This window comes from Panulirus ornatus, chromosome 11 (genome assembly GCF_036320965.1).
Source record: "Panulirus ornatus isolate Po-2019 chromosome 11, ASM3632096v1, whole genome shotgun sequence".
Classification (NCBI taxonomy): domain Eukaryota; kingdom Metazoa; phylum Arthropoda; class Malacostraca; order Decapoda; family Palinuridae; genus Panulirus; species Panulirus ornatus.
In genome coordinates, this window is record NC_092234.1 from 54,160,832 (window position 1) to 54,183,643 (window position 22,812).

The 22,812-nt window shown below is 44.2% G+C and overlaps 1 protein-coding gene across 2 annotated transcripts; it reads left to right on the forward strand.

The window, feature by feature from the left end:
* Window positions 1-156: 156 nt before the first annotated feature.
* Window positions 157-12,960, forward strand: LOC139751542 (perlucin-like). 2 transcript variants are annotated; one of them, XM_071667070.1, is made up of 5 exons: window positions 157-174; window positions 10,331-10,649; window positions 11,607-11,786; window positions 12,343-12,468; window positions 12,600-12,960. In XM_071667070.1, the coding sequence occupies exons 1-5, from the start codon at window positions 172-174 to the stop codon at window positions 12,725-12,727; spliced, it is 756 nt and encodes a 251-aa protein (XP_071523171.1). In that variant the 5' UTR covers window positions 157-171; the 3' UTR covers window positions 12,728-12,960. The 2 variants fall into 2 exon arrangements, with proteins under 2 accessions (XP_071523171.1, XP_071523172.1); XM_071667071.1 differs by lacking the exon at window positions 157-174 and adding an exon at window positions 1,360-1,451 and having other exon boundaries at window positions 10,435-10,649.
* The last annotated feature ends 9,852 nt before the right edge of the window (window positions 12,961-22,812 follow it).

The window sequence follows — 22,812 nt, forward strand, 5'->3', positions numbered from 1 at the left end:
AAGCCCTTGAGGTATATAGTAAGTTGATTGTGTGGGAGGAACAGATTACAGGAGACTTGGTGGATCCTCGACGAGGGTTATATGAATACCTCAACACTGGTAGAAGCTAGATAGTAAAGCAGGAGACATCTCCTCTCCCTCCGACTCAACTGGCGGTGGACAGGAAAATAGATGGTAAACATCTCGACGCGGTGTGAACGACAGGAGTATACTGCTGTGGGAATTTTATAGGGAACTGTGATCGGTAAAAAAGTATTGAGAAAATAGATACGTTCTCTACCAGATGAAACAACCACCTGCACTAAGTTCGGATTCTGAAAAACGGATTAAGGTTCATTTCATTATATAAAAAATTCTTATCTATGACAGATTTCGGTCATTTCTCCAGCCCTGATTTCAAAGTGATGATAGTCATTGTATTTACCACACCTTGAATTAATTCATCCCAGCGTTCTGTCACTCTTCAATTGAGGAAACAGTTACTCGAATCTTATCTCCATGGCAGCATTTCTAGTCACAGAATCTCTGTCTAAAGTGAAGTAACTCTCTCGTGAGTTGTTATGGATCTAATTTAGTATTTTGAAAACTTCTTTGAGTTCACGTCGAAGTCTTGTGTTTTCTTCAAAGAAAAATTTTGGTCGTTGGTCTGTCATGAGGTTTATTTCCAAGTGGAGGTTTAGAGTATCATAACCTTAGTCTTATAGTTTAAAGGTTGAGTATTATAAGCTTAGTCTTATTGTTTATATATTTGTCTATGAATCCTAGCACCCATTTCGTAGACATTGTAGGCATTATTATCCTCAGTTAAGGTCGGGACATCTTTTAACATACCCAGTAGTGGGGTAATCCACCTTTTTAGGCCATTCTCTCCTACCCCATTAATCTAGGGCAAAAAGGCATCCCCCCCCCCCCCTTAGAAATTAGGCTCTTTGAAATTCCTTTTTTATATGATAATGTGAATTGTGATGTTCCTTATGAACTTTCATTCATCATGATGTCTATTATTTATCTCCACGCGCATAACGCGCCCTTCTTAGAATTTGCCCCAGTAGCGGAAATTACTTAAAAGATGTCCTCTTTAAGGCGGTCATTGCTGAAAATAACTCCAAGGTCTTTATGTTCAACTTCCAATTATGGTTTATCGACCAATATGAATCCATGATTAGTATTTTTGCCTCAAATTTGCCTTGCTTTTGATTTTGTTTCATTGAAAACCATTTGCCATGTCTATCACCACTCGTTTAGTTTGTCTGAATCCCTTTGAATCTCCAGATAATCTTCCCATAACTGAGAACTATTTCCTAATTCCTTATCGTCGGGTAATTTCGAAATCCTCCTGACGAGTCGTTTATCTCCAGGTGGTTGGTGAAGGTGATGAATAGTCTGGGTCCCAGGAAGGAGCCTTGTGGTCCACCACTCGTCAAGTTTAACCCAGATATTATCTGGACCAGGTGACTTGCTTGCAATTGGATTATATAGACGTTAAGGCACTTTTTGGTAGTGAATATCTGTCCATTTTTTTTTTTTTTTTTTTTTTTTTTTTTCGCTGGCTAGAAATACGTTCTGTGTTGATGTACGTCAGAAGAATCTTCTGTGGTAAACGGGAAGCCATTTCTTACTCAAAAATGGGGTTGTGACATCCATGATTTTTTTTTTTTTTTCTCTGCTTCTAATGTATTCCAAGAATTCTTGAGGATTTTTCCCCGCATTGTGAGAAAGTCTTTTCACGGAGTCTATCTTGCTGGTTTTTAATGACCTTCCAACACTTTCTTATGTGTGTTCGTGTATGTCATTTCTTAGTCATGTTTGCTTTCACTTATACTCCCATAAACCTTTGTTTTGATTTTGATTAACACGGTTTTTTTTTGTTTTGTTTTGTTTTGTTTTTTCGTTTTTTTTAATGTCCGACCATCCAACCTAGCTGCTCCCATATGCGGCCTCTTTTCCCAATATTCTAAGGATGACTGACCGTCTCTAGGGGAAGTATACTTGAAGTTGTTCTACATATGTTCGGTTTTGACCACTCTTGACAGTCTGATAACACTTGACCTGACCCGGGGCGCGTCGCAATCTCTTGAAGTCTGCTCCTCTAAAAACTGAGGTAGCATCATGCAGTTTTCTTTTTGAACTGAAAACGGTAGTTTATAATGAAACGAATAATATTGCAGTCGCTCTTTCCTAATTGCTTTCCGGCTTCACAGGTCTCTGCTTGTGAGCATCAATAGATTTAAATTATCATAGACACTCGCTGGGTCTCTGATCATTTGCTTTATAGAGCAAACTAAAATGAATTCATCTGTTTTCCTAATTCATGTGAGGGTTTTGACCTTTAATCTCTTACGATTAATGATTCTATTTCATCTTCTACGGATATCATTTTATAGATTGATTACAAAACTTTATCATTTTTGCCACATTGCATGGGGGAACGGAATCAAAATGCTTACCATCCATTCCACATATTCGTCACATACATATACGGTGCATTATACATGACAGCTAGAGACTGAGTGTAAACGAATGTGGCCTTTGTTGTCTTTTCCTAGCGCTCGTCTCGCACACATGCGGGGGGAGGAGGTTTTCATTTCGTTTGTGGTGGGGTGGCGACGGGAATGAATAAGGGCAGACAGTATGAATTGTGTACATGTGTATATATGTATCTGTCTGTGTGTATATATATATGTATACATTGAGATGTATAGGTATGTATATTTGCGTGTGTGGACGTATGTATATACATGTGTATGTGGGTGGGTTGGGCCATTCTTTCGTCTGTTTCCTTGCGCTACCTTGCTAACGCGGGAGACGGCGACAAAAAGCCAGCTTCGGATAGTCTGCGATGTTGAGAAGGATTTCCATGAATGCTATTAAGTGATGAATGAAGATCGTGTAATTTGTTGTGTTGGAGAATGGCTTCTTCCTTCTAACTGCCGAGGTATATCCCACGTGATTAGGTGAGAGTTGCTGGCTGGCTATAAAGAGCAGTACAAGAGTTCATCTGCTTATGAAATGCAGGTAAAAAAAGAATAGATAAATTGATGAAATCTCGTATCAATCGGGCTTCCATGGTCATAAGTTTCCTTTTTATTATGGATGGATTTTAGATCTTGATATTGTTTGTCAAGCTGTATGTCGTCAGACTCCTTGAGGGCTGTTGCAATATATGATGCTTAGGAATACAACTGTCGTAGGTGCATTGTTAGCTTCCACGATTGTGAAGTGGTTACGACACCGATATAACATATATTGAGTGCAGTGTGTACAGCCTTCATCATAACATATATTGAGTGCAGTGTGTACAGCCTTCATCATAACATATATTGAGTGCAGTGTGTACAGCCTTCATCATAACATATATTGAGTGCAGTGTGTACAGCCTTCATCATAACATATATTGAGTGCAGTGTACAGCCTTCATCATAACATATATTGAGTGCAGTGTACAGCCTTCAACAGGCGATCAGTATTTGTAGAACACATAGTCATCATTTCATCATCATTGGTGATGCTTATGACGTTCTTACAGATAATCTGACGAAGTACTCATCTCTCTGGGTGGGACACATTTGGCTGCTGAATTAGAGTGTTGGAACTGAAAGGTATTAAGGACTGTTGACCACAAGTCCTTCTGTATCTCGACTTCTATGTCGTTGTTGGTGTATCCGTTGTTACCTGTGTCTTTCGCTGTCACTGACATTCCTGGTGGAGAGTTTTCCCAAGTTGAGTAGTTCTTAAATGTTCTCGTGAATGGAGGCCCTTGTGACAATGCACTTTGTAGTGGTTAGGGCATTCACTGGCCGCAGTGAGGCACCTGGATCAGTCCTCAAAGATGATAAGACCAGCCTTATTCTTGTCTCTGATTCAGAAGCCAGAGGTTGTGGGGCGCTGTGGCAAGCGATGCTTTCTGTCAATTGAACCTCCTTCGACGGAGGGGCTACTGCACCACACCCTCATTGATTGTGTCATCCCAATCTGTAAAGGAACTCTAGTCACAGTGATGACCGAGCCATAAATGTACACATTATCTTAGCAGATGAATTCATTGGCAAAGAAAATATACTGATGAATAAATGTCGAATGAAATTTACTGCCCTGAGGAAGAGGATGTTTTGCACCTAATATTTCGAGAAGATTTGTAAAAGGCATCGTTTATATAACATGTATTGTACCACGTCCCTTCAAGGTGTCGTATCCATGTTTCCAGGGATTGCATTTGATCCTCCCTGACCACTGGATCCTTCAGTGCTGAATGTAATAGAATTTGGGAAGGTTTTTTTTGGGGAGTGGAGAGAAACTTTTCGTTGGTCAATTCACATTAAACTAACTGGCGAGGAAAACCATAGATTATGTGATTCAAAAGAAATTCGTCTGAAGAGCACCGATTTGCCTTCAGGAGAACATTCTCGACCGCGTCTTATACTAACGCATCGGGCCGTAGTTTCTGATAACTTAGCGATGGAAGGAAATGATCTGTGTGGATCTGTTGGACGTTGACATACGCAACCCCTGAGAATGTCATATGAAGATTGTGTGTGTAAGGAATCGACAAGACTCTGCTTGGCACGGGCTTCTTGGCATTGACGTCCTGTTCGTGGGTGTGCCAGTCCTGGAGGTGGTCGGGTGTGTGTGTGTGTGTTTGAGGTGCCATTACGAGCACAGGTCGGGTATGTGTGCCCGGGGTGCCATTAAGCCCGTGTGAACCTGTAGTGTGGTGGGGTCTTAGGTTCTTGTGTGTGTTTGTGTGTGGGTGGGTGTGTAAAACGTGATGTGTGTGTCTGCATTTGAAGATTTGATACCTATTTTTACATTCAGTGTTTATGGAGAAGATTGCCAAAATGATTTATATCATGTTTGTCAATATTGTAGTCTGTGATTGCATTATATCGGATAGAATTCCGGACTATTTTCTTTTTGTTATAAGCTTCATCTAGTCACTGGTATATCCTTAACGAGGCCTTGAACTGAATGAGAAAAAGGAGGAAAAAAAAGAGAGGTGACATATGTGAAAAAATGGAAAATAATATCATGACTGTATCATGGCCTCATTACCATCCGTGTTCCCTCCACAGTTTCTGGAACTAGCTTTGTTTTTTACAATTTTCTTGTTTGTCGCGCCTTCTGACCTGATTAGGTCGGGGGGAACCTTGCTGTCGAACAGTGGAATTCTTAAAAGAACATGGTGTTACCTGTTTTGTTCTAATATCTTTTTTTTTTTTTTTTTTTTGAGATATACGATTGCGAGTGCTTTCATCTGTTGCTTTTAATGTTACTTGAGATTAAAAGTCTATCATATAACAATTGACATATTCTCATCAGCTGTATCTGATGTCTATCAGACATGAATTTATTGTTGGTTATCAGCTATATCCACAATCTATTAGGTAAATCTATCAGCCACCATTGCAGCCCATTTACCTACAGTCTGCTAGGCACTGTCTATTAGCAGTAAATGTTATAATTATAATATAGTTATCATGATAGTCTGCCATTGTCCATAACTACACTCAAGGCTTCAGTCTACCTGGCAGAAAAACACTTTTCAAGTGTTGATACTGTATGTGTATGAGCCATTTGCCTTAATCTGCGAGCCATTTGCTGCAGTCTCTGAGCCATTTAACGCATTCTCTGAGCCATTTACCGCAGCCTGTGACCAACTTACTCACTCAGAGAGTCGTCAAACACAGTCTACGAACCATTTGCCACAGTCCATCAGGTATGGCTATAGTGTGTCATGGAGAACCGCAGTCTTTCAAACGATGAACATTTTGTCCATCGCTGCTGATGCAGTACATGTCTTTATTATATCCATTTCCATCGGATTCCCAACCGGTTGTTAGGAGTTAAAGTAGGTCGTCTGAGGTTATATGTGGTTATAATATTGTCCCAGTATACTCTGTGATATAAGCAGGATCTTCAGTCATGATAAAAGACATGCCAATAATGGAGGATGTAACAGGATGTCCATAATATTGGTAGTGGGTGACGTATTTGCAACACTGTTTGTTCTAGGCAATACAACAATAACAACATCATCCAGTCCATTATCTGGCTACTGTCCCGACTCGTACCACTAATATTCCAGTGTTCCAGAGATGACTGTCTGTCACTTGGTGAGGCAAAAAAAAAAGGGAAGAATAAGATTTCCAAGACGTATTCATTTCTCCTTCCAGCCCTTCACCCTCCAGCAGTGGGTCATAAACATCACGTCAGGAGCCACACAAGATCACCCTCGGTGGGAAGGGAGACAGGTGGGTGTGTGGGGGAAGGGGTCACGTGCTTATCAGCTGGACAGGTCTTGAGGCTACAAAGGGTTGTAGAGGGTTTGGCACCATCTGGGTGGAGGATAAGGGGGGGGTTGATGGTGATGGCCCACCCTCGAAACAAACCCAGTTTCGTTCACCTCATGTCAAAGTTTTAAGTTTACTTTCTCATCGTTTCGTTTATGAACAGGTGCTAACTTGTTTAACGGGGATCGTGACAACGATCGTCGGGGAAATTATATTAATCGTTTTTTTTTTTTTGAAGGTATCTTGCTCTAGGGATGATGAACTGTAAACAGAGAGTAAGGATTTTAAGGCCTAACGAACATCCTTTGAAGCCTCCGTCATGCTAAACACGGCAGATAAACTGGTAATGGTAATTCGTATCGAAATTTATCCACAATTAAAGCAATACTTTTATACTTTTCTTTTAACAAAGTGAAGAAACGCTTGAACACATTTAAACGAACGAGTTACTTTTCATTTCTATACGTTATCTGCCACCATGTGTCTGTTCCCATGGTCTGTCTATTTTCCCCCAAGGACTTCAGGTGTGGACTTCTGCTTATCTGTACTCAAGCTAAAGGTACGAGTAATACCTGAATCCACGTAACTTAAAGAAAAAAAAAGAAAGTCTTAAAGGAACGACATCGTAGAAATATGTAACGGTAAACGCCTTTAAGGTCATCATCATCAGATGTGAATAGATTTATTCAGTTCGAGGACTTGACAAAACACATCTTGAGGGAGGGGAAAGAATAAAGTAATACATTCAAGGAGAATGTTCTAGTCGACCTAATGTCGTTTTTGATCCACATAGTAAAAGAAGAGAGGGAAGACTGGCGGGTTTAATCAAAGCAAAATCGTCTTCCCTGAATAAAAGAAAACGAACTTGGATGTGAAAACAGGGAAAGGAAAGAGAAAAAAAAACGGAAGACTGATGAAAACTGAGATCCTGTGTAATGAATCGGGTCGTCGATAGATAAAAGATAGATTGCCGAGTCGTGTGGAGAGAATAGATACGAAATGAACGAGGGGAAGGATGGGTCTGGAGCGAGGCGAGGAGGTCTTCATTTAGGGCGGGACGTAGGGAGAGAGAGATGTGAGAGTGAGGCTTTAGTATGGGAGACTGAGGAAGAGAAAGAGAGAGACTGGGGGAGAGTCTAGAGATAATAGATGGGGTCTCTCTCTGTCTCTCTCTCCCTCGGGAAGGTTTGCGATGGGAAAGGAGATTACAGATGAGACAGGAACCTTGGGAGATAAGATGCCGGTCCTGAGGAAGGTTAAGGTGGCTGGAGAAACTAGTTTATCAGTCTTGTGTTGTTGGCAAATTTCTGTATCATCATCTCCACCAAACCTTTACCTGGATTTACATATTTCTGACGAGTTTTGCCCAAGTGGAAATAAACTGAGGCTTATTATTCCTTAGGTCTTTTTGGAAAATAAACAACCCATGGGAACGGACACATGATGGCAGATATAAATGATAAACGAGAAAAGTAATTACGTCTCAAAGTATTTCTCTACTTTGCCCAAAGGAAGTCGTTTTAACCGCGTAAATTCAGATACGATCAAACTTTTCGCACAAACTGACTGGATCAGATCATCTGATGAGTATAACAAAGGAGAGAATCCCTTAATAACCTATCGAATAAATATTATTCAGTCAATCGTCATGTTTACTACAGAATACTACTCGTATCATAACCGTAACAAAACGAAAGTAGATTTAGCACTTTGAAACGAGGTGAACGAAACTGGGTTTGTTTCGAGGGGTGGGCCATCACCATCAACCCCTCTTTATCCTCCACCCAGGTGGTGCCAAACCCTCTACAACCCTTTGTAGCCTCAAGACCTGTCCAGCTGATAAGCACGTGACCCCTTCCCCCCCCCCACACACACACCCACCTGTCTCCCTTCCCACCGAGGGAGATCTTGTGTGGCTCCTGACGTGATGTTTATGACCCACTGCTGGAGGGTGAAGGGCTGGAAGGAGAAATGAATACGTCTTGGAAATCTTATTCTTCCCTTTTTTTTTGCCTCACCAAGTGACAGACAGTCATCTCTGGAACACTGGAATATTAGTGGTACGAGTCAGGACAGTAGCCAGATGATCGCCTGGATGATGTTGTTATTGTTGTATTGCCTAGAACAAACAGTGTTGCAAATACGTCACCCACTACCAATATTATGGACATCCTGTTACATCCTCCATTATTGGCATGTCTTTTATCATGACTGAAGATCCTGCTTATATCACAGAGTATACTGGGACACTATTATAACCACATATAACCTCAGACGACCTACTTTAACTCCTAACAATCGGTTGGGAATCCGATGGAAATGGATATAATAAAGACATGTACTGCATCAGCAGCGATGGACAAAATGTTCATCGTTTGAAAGACTGCGGTTCTCCATGACACACTACAGCCATACCTGATGGACTGTGGCAAATGGTTCGTAGACTGCGGTTAATGGCTCATAAACTGTGATAATTTGCTCGAAGACTGCGGTAAGTTGTTCAAAGACTGAGGTAATGACTGATTCCAGATAGACTGGAATCTTGAGTGTCGTCATGGATGATGAGGAAACATTGTGATAACTACAGTGTAGTTATGACATTATCAATTGTGGCCGATAGACATAGCCTGATAGACTGAAGCTTTGGGTAACACACTGGCATTTATGGGCTGATAGATTTTCCTGTTAGACTCTAGCTATGGCTGACTACCAGTATGACCCATAGATTCATGTATGGTATGGTATACTTTGGACACAGCAGATGGCTCCGTATAATACTCGACATATCAACACACAAACCTTACACAAGTTTTGTCTCGCATGACATTAAAGGCAAGAAATTCAAGGAAGCATTCGCTATCGTGCATCCTAAAACTGAAGTAGTGTATGATCAAATCGTCATCAATTTTTATGTACTTTTAAGAATTCTAATGTTCGATATCAAGGGTTTCCTAACGCTCGGTGCAAATAAGAGCATGTGTTATAAACGCAGGGAAGAAAATGATGCAGACAATAGTGGATGGAAAACGGCTGGTGAAGTGTCCCCTGTGATACCATTTTCTCTTTACATTTATCTCTCTCTCTCTCTCTCTCTCTCTCTCTCTCTCTCTCTCTCTCTCTCTCTCTCTGCCTGGCCTTGATGAGATTCTCTCGCCCAATGTGTGCAGCCTCTGACTTAAAAAGAAAAGAAGAAGAACGGATAATACCGACGTAATTCAATCAAAGTCTTGTTTACAGAATTGACAGACATTAAGTAAAGAAAATCTCTTGGCAATCTTCCACATCGACTTAATAAATCCGAAGAAGGGAATTAGACTTCATTACATGACATATTTGGAATGGCTGTCCAACTGATCTACACTGAGGATTTTCTTTAACTATTATCTATCGGAAAACACGGCCAAGTGCGTTACTACCGGGTGAAAACAAGAATCTTCTGTAAGTAAATCAATTTTGTTGAAATGAACTTCTCTTGGATCATATACGATCCCGCTCGCCAGGTAGTTTAATGAAACTCTGAGAAAGACAAGTCTCCCTCTCCATTTCCCCAGAATCTTGCCAGATACAATGATCTTCAGCTCTGAAACATCTTGCTTTCACGAAGCTCCAAATGAGATTCCATGGAAACACGGATACAATGGCTTGAAGGAGGACATTTTACAGTACGGAATTATACAGGAAAATGTGAAATATGTGGTATACGACATCGTCTTGTTCATGGAGGTGAATTTTCTTCGAAGTTCATTGGTCAGTATGAATTCATAGCAAATCTATCCACCTAAAATGAAGGAAAATACCCACATTTGGTTTTGCCATCATCGTGACCAGTCCTTCTTTTTCCTTTACACGTACGAATGAGCATGAGGACTTGGTGAAGAGTCGTCCCTCTATCGAAGGAGGTTCAGTGGACGGAGTGCCCATCACTTGCCAACAGCGCCCCACGACCCCTGGGTCTCGTGCCGAGACGAGAATCACATGCTCTTATTACCTTTGTCTCTCTCATAAGATACTGACTTGAGTGTCCGAAATGTATCCACCGGTAGACACGGGTACAAACATATCAAAAAGGCCGATTAGAAACACAACAGAGGCATCGTCTCTCGTTTGGTACCAAGGATTTTGCTACAACGAAACGCCTCGGTCTTAGGCTCAGCGTCTTGTTCCCTCTGACGTGGCCTGGGCGACTGGAGATAAGGTCACAGCTGGAGGGGGTATATAGCAGGAGACTCGTGGCGCATCGCCCAGTCTCGCGCCAGGAGAGACGGGAGACTCTGAGAGACAGAAATACGAACAACGTTGACGAGAGATCAGACACCAGCATGAAAGTTTTAACTTGTCTCACCGTCGCCATTTTGGTGGCAGGTAAGCTAAGCACAGCTTATTTCTAGTACAATAATCTTTATAATCCCCAGAGAAGGATGAAATATTCTTATACATTAGAGATTGTAGATGATAAGATATCAGTAAAGCTTTCTGTTTGAATGAACCCATCTAGCCTGCTGTACATACAGTACATACGTCCTTGAGTTCGGCAAGTAGTAATGATATACTTTCCTTCATATGAAGACGAAGACATATTCTTTGTTCTAACCCACGTGTCTTCTTCTTTCTTTCTTTCTTTCTTTCTTTCCAACAATTTTTATGATGTGCAACATTACCTTATTTTCATCTCGTTTGCGACTCTACGAAGTTTAGAAATAAGAAGAGAATTGTGTACCGCCCGAAGTGACGCTGTGGTGAACCGAATCAGCGAATAGTACGAAGATTCTTCATTCATCTGAAGCAGAATCAATGTTTATCACCATCAGTAAGGCAACTGGGAAGTACTGACACTAAAGGAGCAAGATTATTACATAATAATGATGCTTTCCTTACGCCATCTGCAGCTTCCGTATGTTAAACACGTTTATAGGATCATAGTGAGCCGTGACGTTAGATCTCCATCTTAGAACACGACGGTACGACCCTTGAGCACGATAACACGACTCTTGGCCACGACGGTACGACCCTTGGAGCACGACGGTACGACCTTTGGGTATGATCGTCTATGCCTCTGACCTGACCAAGGCCAGGCCAACGTGCTTTAGGATCGTTCCGTCGTGGCTCGAGGAGTTTGACGACAGTCTCGCTGCCCATCTCTCCTCTCCTTAAAGACTCGCCATCACTTATAACCACGCTGTGATATTTCTCTCTCTCTCTCTCTCTCTCTCTCTCTCTCTCTCTCTCTCTCTCTCTCTCTCTCTCTCTCTCTCTCTCTCTCTCACGCGTCTCTCAGCCACTCCACAAGTCGGTAGTCCTCACCCACTCCTTCCACTCCAGGTTCCCAGGGATGTGAAGTTGGCTGGGAGGAGATCCAAGGCAGCTGCTTCGCCTTCTACCAGACGGTGTCTATGTCCTGGCACGACGCTCGCATCTTCTGCCAGGACTTGGGGGCCGACCTGGCCAAGGTCGGAGAGGCCAACACCCTTAGGGACATGTACAAGTACATCACCACCTATGGTAAGTAAGGGGGACCTGGGAGACTACCGGGGACCTGGGAGACTACCGGGGACCTGGGAGACTATCATAGGTCCTGGAAGACGACTACAGAATCTGGGAAGACTATAACAAGACCCGGAAGACTACAACTTGACCTGGTAGGCTACTAAAGGACCTGGGAGTCGGGGACCTGATAAACGACACTGGACCTGGTAGACTACCCAAGATCTGTAGCACTACCGCACGACCTGGAGTTGTGGTAGTGATAAGCTGCCACAAGACCTGGAAGATTATGTCTGTTATGTCTAGCTATACCCCATAGCCCTCTATGATTCGCCCTGCTCACTGACTGAACCCCAGACCCCTTTGTGAATCAGGTCTGGTCACCCTAATGAAACGCTGGGAATATCTGTGTGCTGCAGGAAGATAACTAACTAACCCCTTGAGCCTTCTGCCATTGTCTAATCATTAACTAGGCCCCAGAGTTCTCTATGATTCGGTCTGGTCACGAGCTAGACAATTTTTCTATCCACGAAACCTTCACCGGGCTTATCCTGCCTGTGTCTCGCCTCGCCAGGTCTCTCTGGGTCATTCTGGGTCGGAGCGACGGACGAAACCGTTGAGGACGACTGGGTGTGGGCCATCGACGAAACCAGGGTAGACGCTGGCACACCCTTCTGGGCCCTCCACTCTGGCCTCTTCGGTGAGTTACTTCGACCCCTTCAGTACCCGATGGTTCTTGGGTGTGTTGTGCCATCCTTGCCTCTGCCTTACCGATATGGCCTACGTCACGACCCCACTACCTCCTAACCTTCCCCGTTTTCTTCCCTGAAGGGTACGACCACGAGCCCTCTGGCGGCACGGACGAGAACTGCCTGGCAATGGACAGCGGTCGCAAGTACTACTTCAACGACGCCTCCTGCACCAAGGGCTACCACCCTATCTGCGTGAAGCCCCTCTAGTCTGGGCGGGGCAGCGCCAAGCCTGGCACAGATAACAACACCTTCCTCTCCTCCCTGAAGTGCCAAAGAACTCCAACGATGGATGCAACGCAAATGTATTGATGTAACATCGATCTCATAACATCAGAAACATGTGTTACTGCCTTGCATAAGGGGGGAGGGGAGAACAGACTGTGTCAGATGATGCAAATGCAACTGAATGCAACATTCGTCATTAAAGATATAGTCAGTCATTGTCTTGTTTACTGTCTAAGGAATCGGAGTGGACTTTTATGGGGTCACGCAAGTCAACTTCGATGGTATTTTGATAAAGACTATCGGAATGGACTTTTATGGAGTCAATCAGATCAACTTCGATGGTATTTTGATATAGACGGTTTGGTACTGCAACTAGCAGAGTGTTCCTGTTCTCCATCGTTCTACCCTGCCTGCCATCAGGTAGTGTGTACGTACACTGAATCTCATACGACCAGAGAAGTTAAGGGAAAGTCGGGTCTGGTTAGAGGTTTAGTTAATGACCAGACTTGAAGCATAGAGGGCCCTAGGGTTTAGTTAGTGAGCTGACCGGGTCATGGAGAGTTATGGGGTTTAGTTAGTAACCAGGCTGAATCATAGTAGGTTCTGGGGTTTAGTTGATGATCAGACTGAAGCATATACGGCGCTAAACTTGAGTGAGGAGGCTGAATCATAGGGGTGAACACCAAGCAACACCAGATGCTGTTGGCGTACGTGGTGAGGGCTAGGCTTTAGCCGCGCGTAATGGGAGACTTCCGTTACAAGTACTCATAGGCTCTCTCTCTCTCTCTCTCTCTCTCTCTCTCTCTCTCTCTCTCTCTCTCTCTCTCTCTCTCTCTCTGTCTATCTATCTATCTATCTCTATGAGGCGTCACGAATTCAAAGAATGTTCGACTTCTCCATGTCTGTGAATCGGTGGCATATGTCCTTCGTTGGGACAAGGGTCGTGGGTTTAGGCCAATCATCATTGAGTAAAGCTAATCAGCCATCAGCCATCCCCACAGAGATCTAGGATAAATCCGTCTTGAAATTGCAAAAACAGATCGGAGGATTTCGAACGGGAAAGTCAAAATAAGAAAACAAAAAACAACAATTTTACCTAAAGAATATACACCGATTTATTCTTGATGTTTGCATAAAGAGATAAGTAAACATAATATCAATATCAATGATATCAAAATCTCTAATTCCACCAAGAGAAGTATATGAAAACGAGCAAAACGCATCTGCTTCGCGCGGTGTTGAACTTGGCTTCGAAACAGTAAATCCGAACGAATACTGTGAGACATACTGTGGTGTGGTTTTTGAATCCTATAACATCTTACTTATCCAGCTTACGTCTTGGGAGTTCAATAGATCTGAAGTTAATATATTACCGTCAGGGGAAGATTAATGCTTTCATAAACCATCAAACGATCCTGTGATATATGTTCAAATGTTGTTACGTTCCAGATGAACACCAATGTTCTAGTCTTTATCAAATTGCTTCGGAAATCGTCGACTGCGAACGGGTAAAATGTCGTAATCATTCATCTGTTAAATAGCGTGGCGATAAAAATTACCGAGGGAGAGAAAATATAAAGAAGAAAAAAGGTTTTTGAATTACTAACATGATTGGATCCAATCTCTGAAACCCTTCGAGATACAGGAAAAATGATGAAATTGTGTTTATTGGTGTATGATGATCTAATCCTCTCGCTGTATATTCGCAACCTGATTTTTGCAAAATAGATAAAAATGTTCTTCTACGCGTGTGCCAAAGTTCATATGGATGAATCCTTGAAACCATATGGATCAAAACAGTCATCTTGTTTTTCAACTTGTTCGCTGTTCCCCTGCTTTATTGATGTAGCGCGAGGAACGGACGAATAAAATGCCTCATTCGTTCACATTCGTTCTCTAGTTGTCATGCGTGACCCATCGAAACCACATCTCCCTCTCCACAACCAGGCCCAAGAGACCTTTCCATGGTTTATCCCCGCTACTTCTATATGCCCTTGTTCACTCACTGATAGGAGGTCGACCCCTGTATGCCACACCACTTCACTCTGTCCCGAGTATGCCTTTCACCCTCCTGCATGTTTCATCCCCGAGCACTTGCATCTTTTTACTCCAAAAATATTGCAACTAATTTCGAAATTTTGTACAATACGTAATGTAAAAGTAATGTATCAGTGCAGCTGTCGATATTGAGATAAATATAACCATAAAGAAAGTAAAAGTGTCCGTCTGATACGTAACGATTTGATGGGTGATTATTCCAGTGTCACCAGCGGGGTCAACTGGCTGTTGAAACCGTTGAAGACGACGGTATGACTACCCTTGGTCATGAAGGGCCTGGCCATTGACCTGACTCTTAAGGGTTGGCGGAAAGATCACATCATCATACCTAAGGGTCGTCCCGTCGTACTCAAAGGTCGTACCATCGTGAACAGGGAGGTTAAAGGTTTTGTAAGTGTGTGTGTGTGTGTGGGTGTGTGTGTATGTGTGTAACTGAGGACCTATAACCCATAGGGTCGTTATCCTACGGATCACCTGTGGTCGTGGACCAGTCACTCCGCTTCTGCAGGTCGTTGGTGCCCGTGTCTCCGTTGAGGAAGCCCTGGTCGTCCTCCTCCTCAGACGTGTGAGTAAGCCCTGCTCACAACTCACGTGTTCCTGTGAGGGTTTATCTCAGATGAACAATGAGGAGGAGGAGGAGGTGAGTGTTTACATGTTTCTTGAATACTGGCAGTGCCTAGAACTTCCATGAGTAAATCGTAGATAAATTTTCTGTCTGTAAATCCTGTGGTCTACGGAGGTTCCAGACGAGATTAAGGTCTTGTGTAGACTTGGTATATCTATATCATACCATTCGTCAGATGTGTAAATATCTCGATTTTTTGTTACGAAAACGACGTCGTAAATCTATTTCATACGTACACCAGAGACATTACACCAAACCTGTCCAGAACCAGACGCATGATTCTTCTTACATCCCACACGAAAGCTAACCAGCACCTCGCATGATCAAGTCTTGAGTCCATGAAAAATAAGGAGCAGCAGTGTCTTAAGAGACACTTACAACCCTTCCTTTGTTGGGATAACCCCAGTCCTAAATACTTGGGTCTTGGTAAACACACTGAAAGGCAGTCAATCACGTGTGCCGTGACCTCTAGGTCAAACTCAGTGGGTCAAGCTTCCAAAGATCGCGAATTTACTGAAGACTTTCACACCAGCCACCCTGGCTCCCCAAGACTCAACGTACGGATAGAAATGATGAACAGAGGAACCTATGAATCCAGCACTGCTCATGGATTCCTCAGGGAGAAACAAGTCCTTTGGTTCAGCCTCCCTATCGACTAGCCAAGATCTTCTGATCCCAGTTCTAAGATCCAGTTTCTGTCGACTTTCTGACTCGCTAAATCCCCGAGTGCGAGCTCTGCATGTCCCTGTCAATAGTGTCTAAAGCTGTTGGTACCAACTCCTCCTGAAGAAGTTGACACCGTCATGCAGGAGCCAGAACTTCAGGAGGACCTACGTCAAGTTGAACCTCTCCTTACCTCTCTAGTCGCCCCACCTCTCTCTCTCTCTCTCTCTCTCTCTCTCTCTCTCTCTCTCTCTCTCTCTCTCTCTCTCTTAAATTTCCTACTCGAAGAACACAGACGCTACTTAACATTACCACATCAACCCCACAGGTACCATAACTTTCACACATGGGATGTTATCACGATAAATTGTTTATAACTGCATAAGTTAGGTACTCTTCATAACTTCGAGATGCTTACTTTGTCTCAAACGTTACTCATAAAAAAAAAAAAAACTAAGATCTCGTAAGGATAAAATCCTTGGATCATTTCTTCAAACTTTGTTGACCTGGCTTTACGTACTCATCAGAAGTTTGGGCCTTGAGGCGTGATGGATGCAATACAGTTTCCCAGTGTGTGTGTGTGTGTGGGTGTGTGTGTGTGTGTGTGTGGGAAGCTACTGAAACAAGACAAGAGATGAAACTTTTTGTTTAGTTGATGGTAAGAGCGACCCGGGGCAGCGTCTTCATGTGGTACGATGCCTGCAGAAACAGTAAGAGATCTGGTTATCTTTATGTCGTCCATAAATCTATTGCGTTTATATATTGTTAATAGGAACGAGCTAGGAATATAAGATATCGCATCCCCTTAAGGTTAGTTAAAAAAAGATATATTACATGTATCGAAACTTTTCTGTCTCTGGTTTAATTCTCGTGACGTGGGCCACAATGAAAACGACATAGTTTGAGAGATCAGAATTGAAACGTGTGGCATTCAGTGTCTGGTCTTAACACCAACATACGTTCAAAAATATTCATAACATTCCCAATGCCAACCTTTTTCGCCTCTTCTTTTGATATAGTCCACAGTAATCCTCTAGATCTGTGAGTCGGGTGTGGACATTCCAATCATCCTGTCTTAAATAATCTGGAGTTCTACTTATCTCGACTGTTTGAACTCCTTTAAGTTGATCATTTTACTTTCGTCTCTTAAGTGTCTGTAGCATGGGAATTATCATCTGCGATATGAGTATCTTTTTGTTTTTTTTTAGATATCATCTCTAATGGGCCATCTGATATCAAATGAAAAAAAAAACAGATGAAAGACATGCGTAGTCATCACAGATTCAGGTACTTGTTAGAGAGGCAGATGTTTCGACAAGGTTAGGAAGCCACCAGCTGAATGTGCTTCACGAAGCAACAGGAGGGTTCAGTCCTCCTTATCAGCACACAGACACCAAGCGACGCGAGACATTATCTGTTCCATTCCTCCACCTGGGAGTTGAGACATCTGTGTCTGGCCCTCACGGACTGAACCACAGCCCACATTATCACAGCTTGGGGAAGGACGCGGTGCGACAGGGACGTAGATATACCGAGGCTCCGACACGTGTTTATTCCGTTGTAACTCTTCGATTAACTTATTGGAGCACGTCGGTACGACCTTTGAGTATGCGGTGCGAACTTTGAGCACGCCGGTACGACCTTTCACTATGCGGTACGATCTTTGAGCACGGAGGTACGACATTTAAGTCCGGCGGTACGGACATTGAGTACGGCGGTACGACCCTTGAGTATGTCGGTACGACCCTTGGGTATGATGGCGTGACCTTTGTCCTGAGACTTAATGGATAGGTCAAAAGTTGGACCATGATACCCCAAGGGTCGTACTGCCGTGCCCAAGGGTCGTAACGTCGTGCTCAGGGGGTCGTAACATTGTGTTCAAGGTCGTAACGTTATCTTCTAGGATCCTACCATTATTCTAATGGGTCGTAACGCCCTTGTCAACAGTCGCACCATTCTGGTCAATTAAAGATATTGCTTTGTCCTGCTTACGACCTGACCTTTAGCTGTTCCATGAACTCGTTTATCTATATTTTCTAATACTGATATCTATCCTTTCCAATAGGTTGGAACCTGGATTATTCTACTGTGTGTGTGTGTGTGTGATTACTACTTGTGTGTTACACTCGTGGAACCTCATCTCTTAACCTTGTATATTTGTCCACTGCCTTTAATTTTGTGTATTCATTCACACACACACACACACACACACACACACACACACACACACACACACACACAGACCAGCCTGAGCCAGGCATCCATTTATCGACCAGCCCCGAGGAGAGGGTGAATACCTGGGTTGGGTGCAGGACGATTGCCTCGCCTGGGATTCGAACCCGTGCGGGCTTGTGCTGACTTATATTCGGTAACCACTACACCACGATAATTCTGTTTGGTGTGTGTGTGTTTGTGTAAAACTCTCTCCCCTTCTCATCCAAACCTTTCCATAACCAACTACCTCACCCCCTGCCTCACAATGCGACAACGCCCAACAAAACATATACACACCGAAATTACTCTTCAAACTTTAAACAGCCACGCGTTCAACCCAATCTCAAGTACCACCTCACCCATCTGAAATCACATTACCCGAGACACATGTACGAGTTACCCATGTCTAGTAGGTTCTGGGCACCATCTGACCCTCCAGCATCATAAACACCGTTTCACCCTAAGTGTTAAGAACCCTCCTTGCTCAAGATCCACCGTCGACACTCATAACACGGGACACCTCCTCCTTCTCAGTTGTCCTATGCTCACTCCTCACCCCAAGCCTCCCCCAGGGCCCTCTTCCCATCCTTATCTTCCTCATCTTTCCTTCCCTTCCTTATCTTTCCTCATCCCTCGCCTCCTAACGTGCGTTTCCTTCTCATTGCTAGCGTCACCAAAGGTTCCTTTATCATTCTTAAGCCCCCCCACCAGGAACTCCTTCTCATCTCCAGCCTCCTCAAGGAACTGCTTCTCATCCCTAGCCTTTTCCCCAAGGTCCCCTTCTCACTCCTAGCCTCCTCTGGGGCCCCTTTTTTTCATCCCAAATCTTTCCCAGAGGCTCCTTCTTGTCCCTAGCCCCCAAAGGGATCCTACGTCATCCCTAGCCCCCAAGGGCCACTCCTCATTATTCACAGTCTTTTCCCCAGAGCCCCCCCTCTTTACCCATGACCTCCCCAGAGATCCCTCATATTCCCAATCCTTCCCCCACCCCCCTACGATCCACCTCTTATCCCAAACTTCTCCCTACTCCCTCTTCCTCATCACTATCTTCATCTTCCTGTCCACCCCATAAGACACCACCTCGCTCCCCGTCTCCTTCATCATCTCTAACCCCCCTAAAATTCCCACCTTTCACCCCCATAGCCTCCCTCACCACAGCCCCGAACACAGTCCCCCCATCCTCCCCTCCCATCGTCGTCCCCATGTCCCCACCAACAAGGGTACAGTGCTACCACCGCTCAGGGAGTGGGCCATGTGTCCCCTCTCCCACGTCCTGGCCTGCTGTAGACGCAGTGTTACCATCCCAACGCGATCCTTACGTAATACTAGCAAATGGACGTGTTTACACCCTCGATTGTGATAGCCTTTTGGTAGCACCTGTATCGCTTCGCCTAGGGCTGTCGCCTGCTTAGGGGAGTCACCTGCGAGGCTTCACCTGCACCTTTGAGGACGGGGTCTTGTACGGGGATATATATATATATATATATATATATATATATATATATATATATATATATATATATATATATATATATATATATATATATATATGCTGCCCACGTATCTCCTGCGTGTCGTAGAAGGCGACTAAAAGACAAGCTGGGGCAGGGTAGCTGGATATCCTCCCCTCCTGTGTTAAGATCTAGAAGTAGAGAACAGAGGCAGGAGCCAAGAGAGGGATATTATATTTTTCTGCCTTTCTATGGCTCATTCATCTGTTCCTGACGCTACCTCGCTCACTGTACTATGCTCCCTGTGCTGACATTTATATACATGCAAATGAGTTTTGAGTGGCGCGTGAACAAGTTGCATATACCCGATCAAATTACGCTGATGGCGTTGATTATATAGGTTAGGTTAGGTCAATCTTTATTGTTGTTGTTTTTCAGATAATGTGATAGGAACCAGCTGTTGAGTTCCCGTATGTTGCTTTTCGTCCATTCTCGTAGGCGATAAAGGTGAAAAATCTGTTTTGAGTCGACAGTCACCCAAGACATCAGTGCAAGGTAACCACTATTTTGCTTCCAGTTGCTACACTAGAATAAAGCAAACTCTTTATCCTGCCTTAAAGAGGAGGCGTCAGGAACGAACGAATATTGGCTTACACTGTACACATCTATTTACTAATGTAATGTCAGTACAGCCTTCCAGCTATTGCCAGGCCCCAACATGCTATTACATAGTTCATTTTCACAACTTCATGTGCCTTGGTTCGACCCACCGAAAGCACGTCGACCGTCATGTACCACATCAATTCTGTTCATTTTATCCTCAGCACGCCTCTCGCCCTTCTGGATGTTAAGATCCCGATACCCCAAAGCCACCTTCACTCTCATTTTTCGATATCCTTCAAAGTCACACACACACACACACACACACACACACACACACACACACACACACACACACACACACGAATGCTTCAGGATTCATACAAGTGACGACTCTGAACATAGAGTAAATTTCTAAGTGACTTTGACGTAGCCGAAGACCAGCAGAGCGCAGGAGCCGATGACACGAAGGATGACACAGGATGCGAGGCTGGTGAGGAATTTGGACCCTACTGCGACAGATGGGGGACACCTGCGTCACGTAGAGAGAGAGAGAGAGAGAGAGAGAGAGAGAGAGAGAGAGAGAGAGAGAGAGAGAGAGAGAGAGGTTTTAGTTGCGGGAGGACCGGACATGAATGAAGGTCAACAGATGGGGGAGGTGTGAGAATGACCCGAAAGATAAGGAGAGGGAATGAGGCGGACCCTGAACGTAAAAGGTGGTGGTGGGTGAGGCTGACCTTGAAGGTAAAGGGATAGCGGAGGGGAGTGAGACTGACCTTGAAGGTAAAGGGGTGGAGGAGGAGAGTGAGACATGATCAGGGAAGGGTTATGTGAGACCCACCCGTGGGGTAAGGGCCAATGACCAAGCCGTCCTCAACACACAACCTGGAACTGGTGAAGACGTCAACATAGACGATTCAGAGTCCAGGATTTTGAGTCCCTTCCGTGAACACAGGAGTTGTGAACCATCCAGCGTGGTTCGCTCAAAGTTAAACCTTAAGGAAATGCACCAATGATGACTTTCGTGCTTGTTATCTACTTGCTACACAACGTAACTGCCATTTTTAGCTCATTAACCATCCCACACCCATCTTCATGATTAATGAGCAAGTAATATTTGGTCCTACTCTGTCTGAGTATTCGTGGATATTCTCCCAGTCTTCAGTATCAATGGATGGAACCATATCCTTCTTGTAAGTGTGGATATGTATGTATGGGTGTGTGGCTCGTAACACTGGTATAAACGTGATGTCAGGCCCCTCTTCAATGTTTACCCCGGCCGGAGGGATTTGATATCGCCACCTCTTTTGAAAGGTTATCGTCTGGGAAGAGCATCCATTACGTAACTGTACTCATTGGCCGGGGATGTCGGAAAATCCACCACTCCCTTGTAACGATGTTCTGGTGACAAGAACTCTCTCTCTCTCTCTCTCTCTCTCTCTCTCTCTCTCTCTCTCTCTCTCTCTCTCTCTCTCTCTCTCTCTCTCTCTCTCTCTCTCTCTCTCTCTCTCCATAACCCACTACCCTTCCCCCACAGGTTGACCAGACCTCGGTGTGGCCTGGTCAAGCAAGGAAGAAATGAGCTTGTCGGCAGAAGGGACGCAGGCATCCCAGCGAAGGCGGTGCAGGAGGAGGGAGCCAGCCTGGTGGCCCCGGACGTGGCACATGGGCTGGGCTGTGGGCCAGAATGCAGGGAACACGTCTACCCCCCACTGCATAGCCATGTCCTCCAGGAACCTCGGGTAATGGTAACTTAAAATTAGTACTACTAGCAGGTCTGCGATCTCCTCCATGAGAAGGTACTGATAATGGCTCCAGCTCTTTTATCTACTCCTCATATATGGAGGTTTGACGAAGCATATTTACTTAAGAATATGGGCAATGTAGAATTTACTTTTCCAGAGCATGCCTTGGGATTGAGAATTAAACGAGGCATCGATTTTACACTATTATTTGAACGGTCGTTTAACATGTCTTAAATATAATAACGACAATTCGAACCCGAACTTCGAACCATTCTGCCGAGGAAGGGAAACGTCTAGAACACGGTGGCATGAAGTAGGTGGATATGTGAGCCTTGTGAGAGTTGACACACTTAAGTACATGAGGCGCGACAGGGAGAGAGAACCAGTCTTTAGTTCCTGGTAGTGGGAGGCGCGGGTCACTGGAGATGATCTTCGAATAATACGTAGCCTTGAAGTAGCTAACTCTCCTCTCCTGTAGCTGGGGAGGTCATCTGACCGTGCATTATTGTGAGTCCTCATTGGTACTGACGTCACCAACCAACCACTCACCAACCATCACTCCACCTCTGCAGGAGCCGGGAGAGCTGGGGTATGTAGACCTTGAACGCCAACTGTCAACGCCCCTGGGAAGGACGATTGCTCAGCGTCATCACTGTAGCCGAAGGAGCAGAGCGACCGCCATACGGAAGGCTATCTGGCGGTGCAAGCGTA

Bases quoted from the DNA above. Each gene is read 5' to 3' on its own strand.
- LOC139751542 (XM_071667070.1), top strand. The intron at 11,787-12,342 runs GTAAGTAAGGGG...TCGCCTCGCCAG, and splicing joins CAAGTACATCACCACCTATG to GTCTCTCTGGGTCATTCTGG. The intron at 12,469-12,599 runs GTGAGTTACTTC...TCTTCCCTGAAG, and splicing joins CCTCCACTCTGGCCTCTTCG to GGTACGACCACGAGCCCTCT.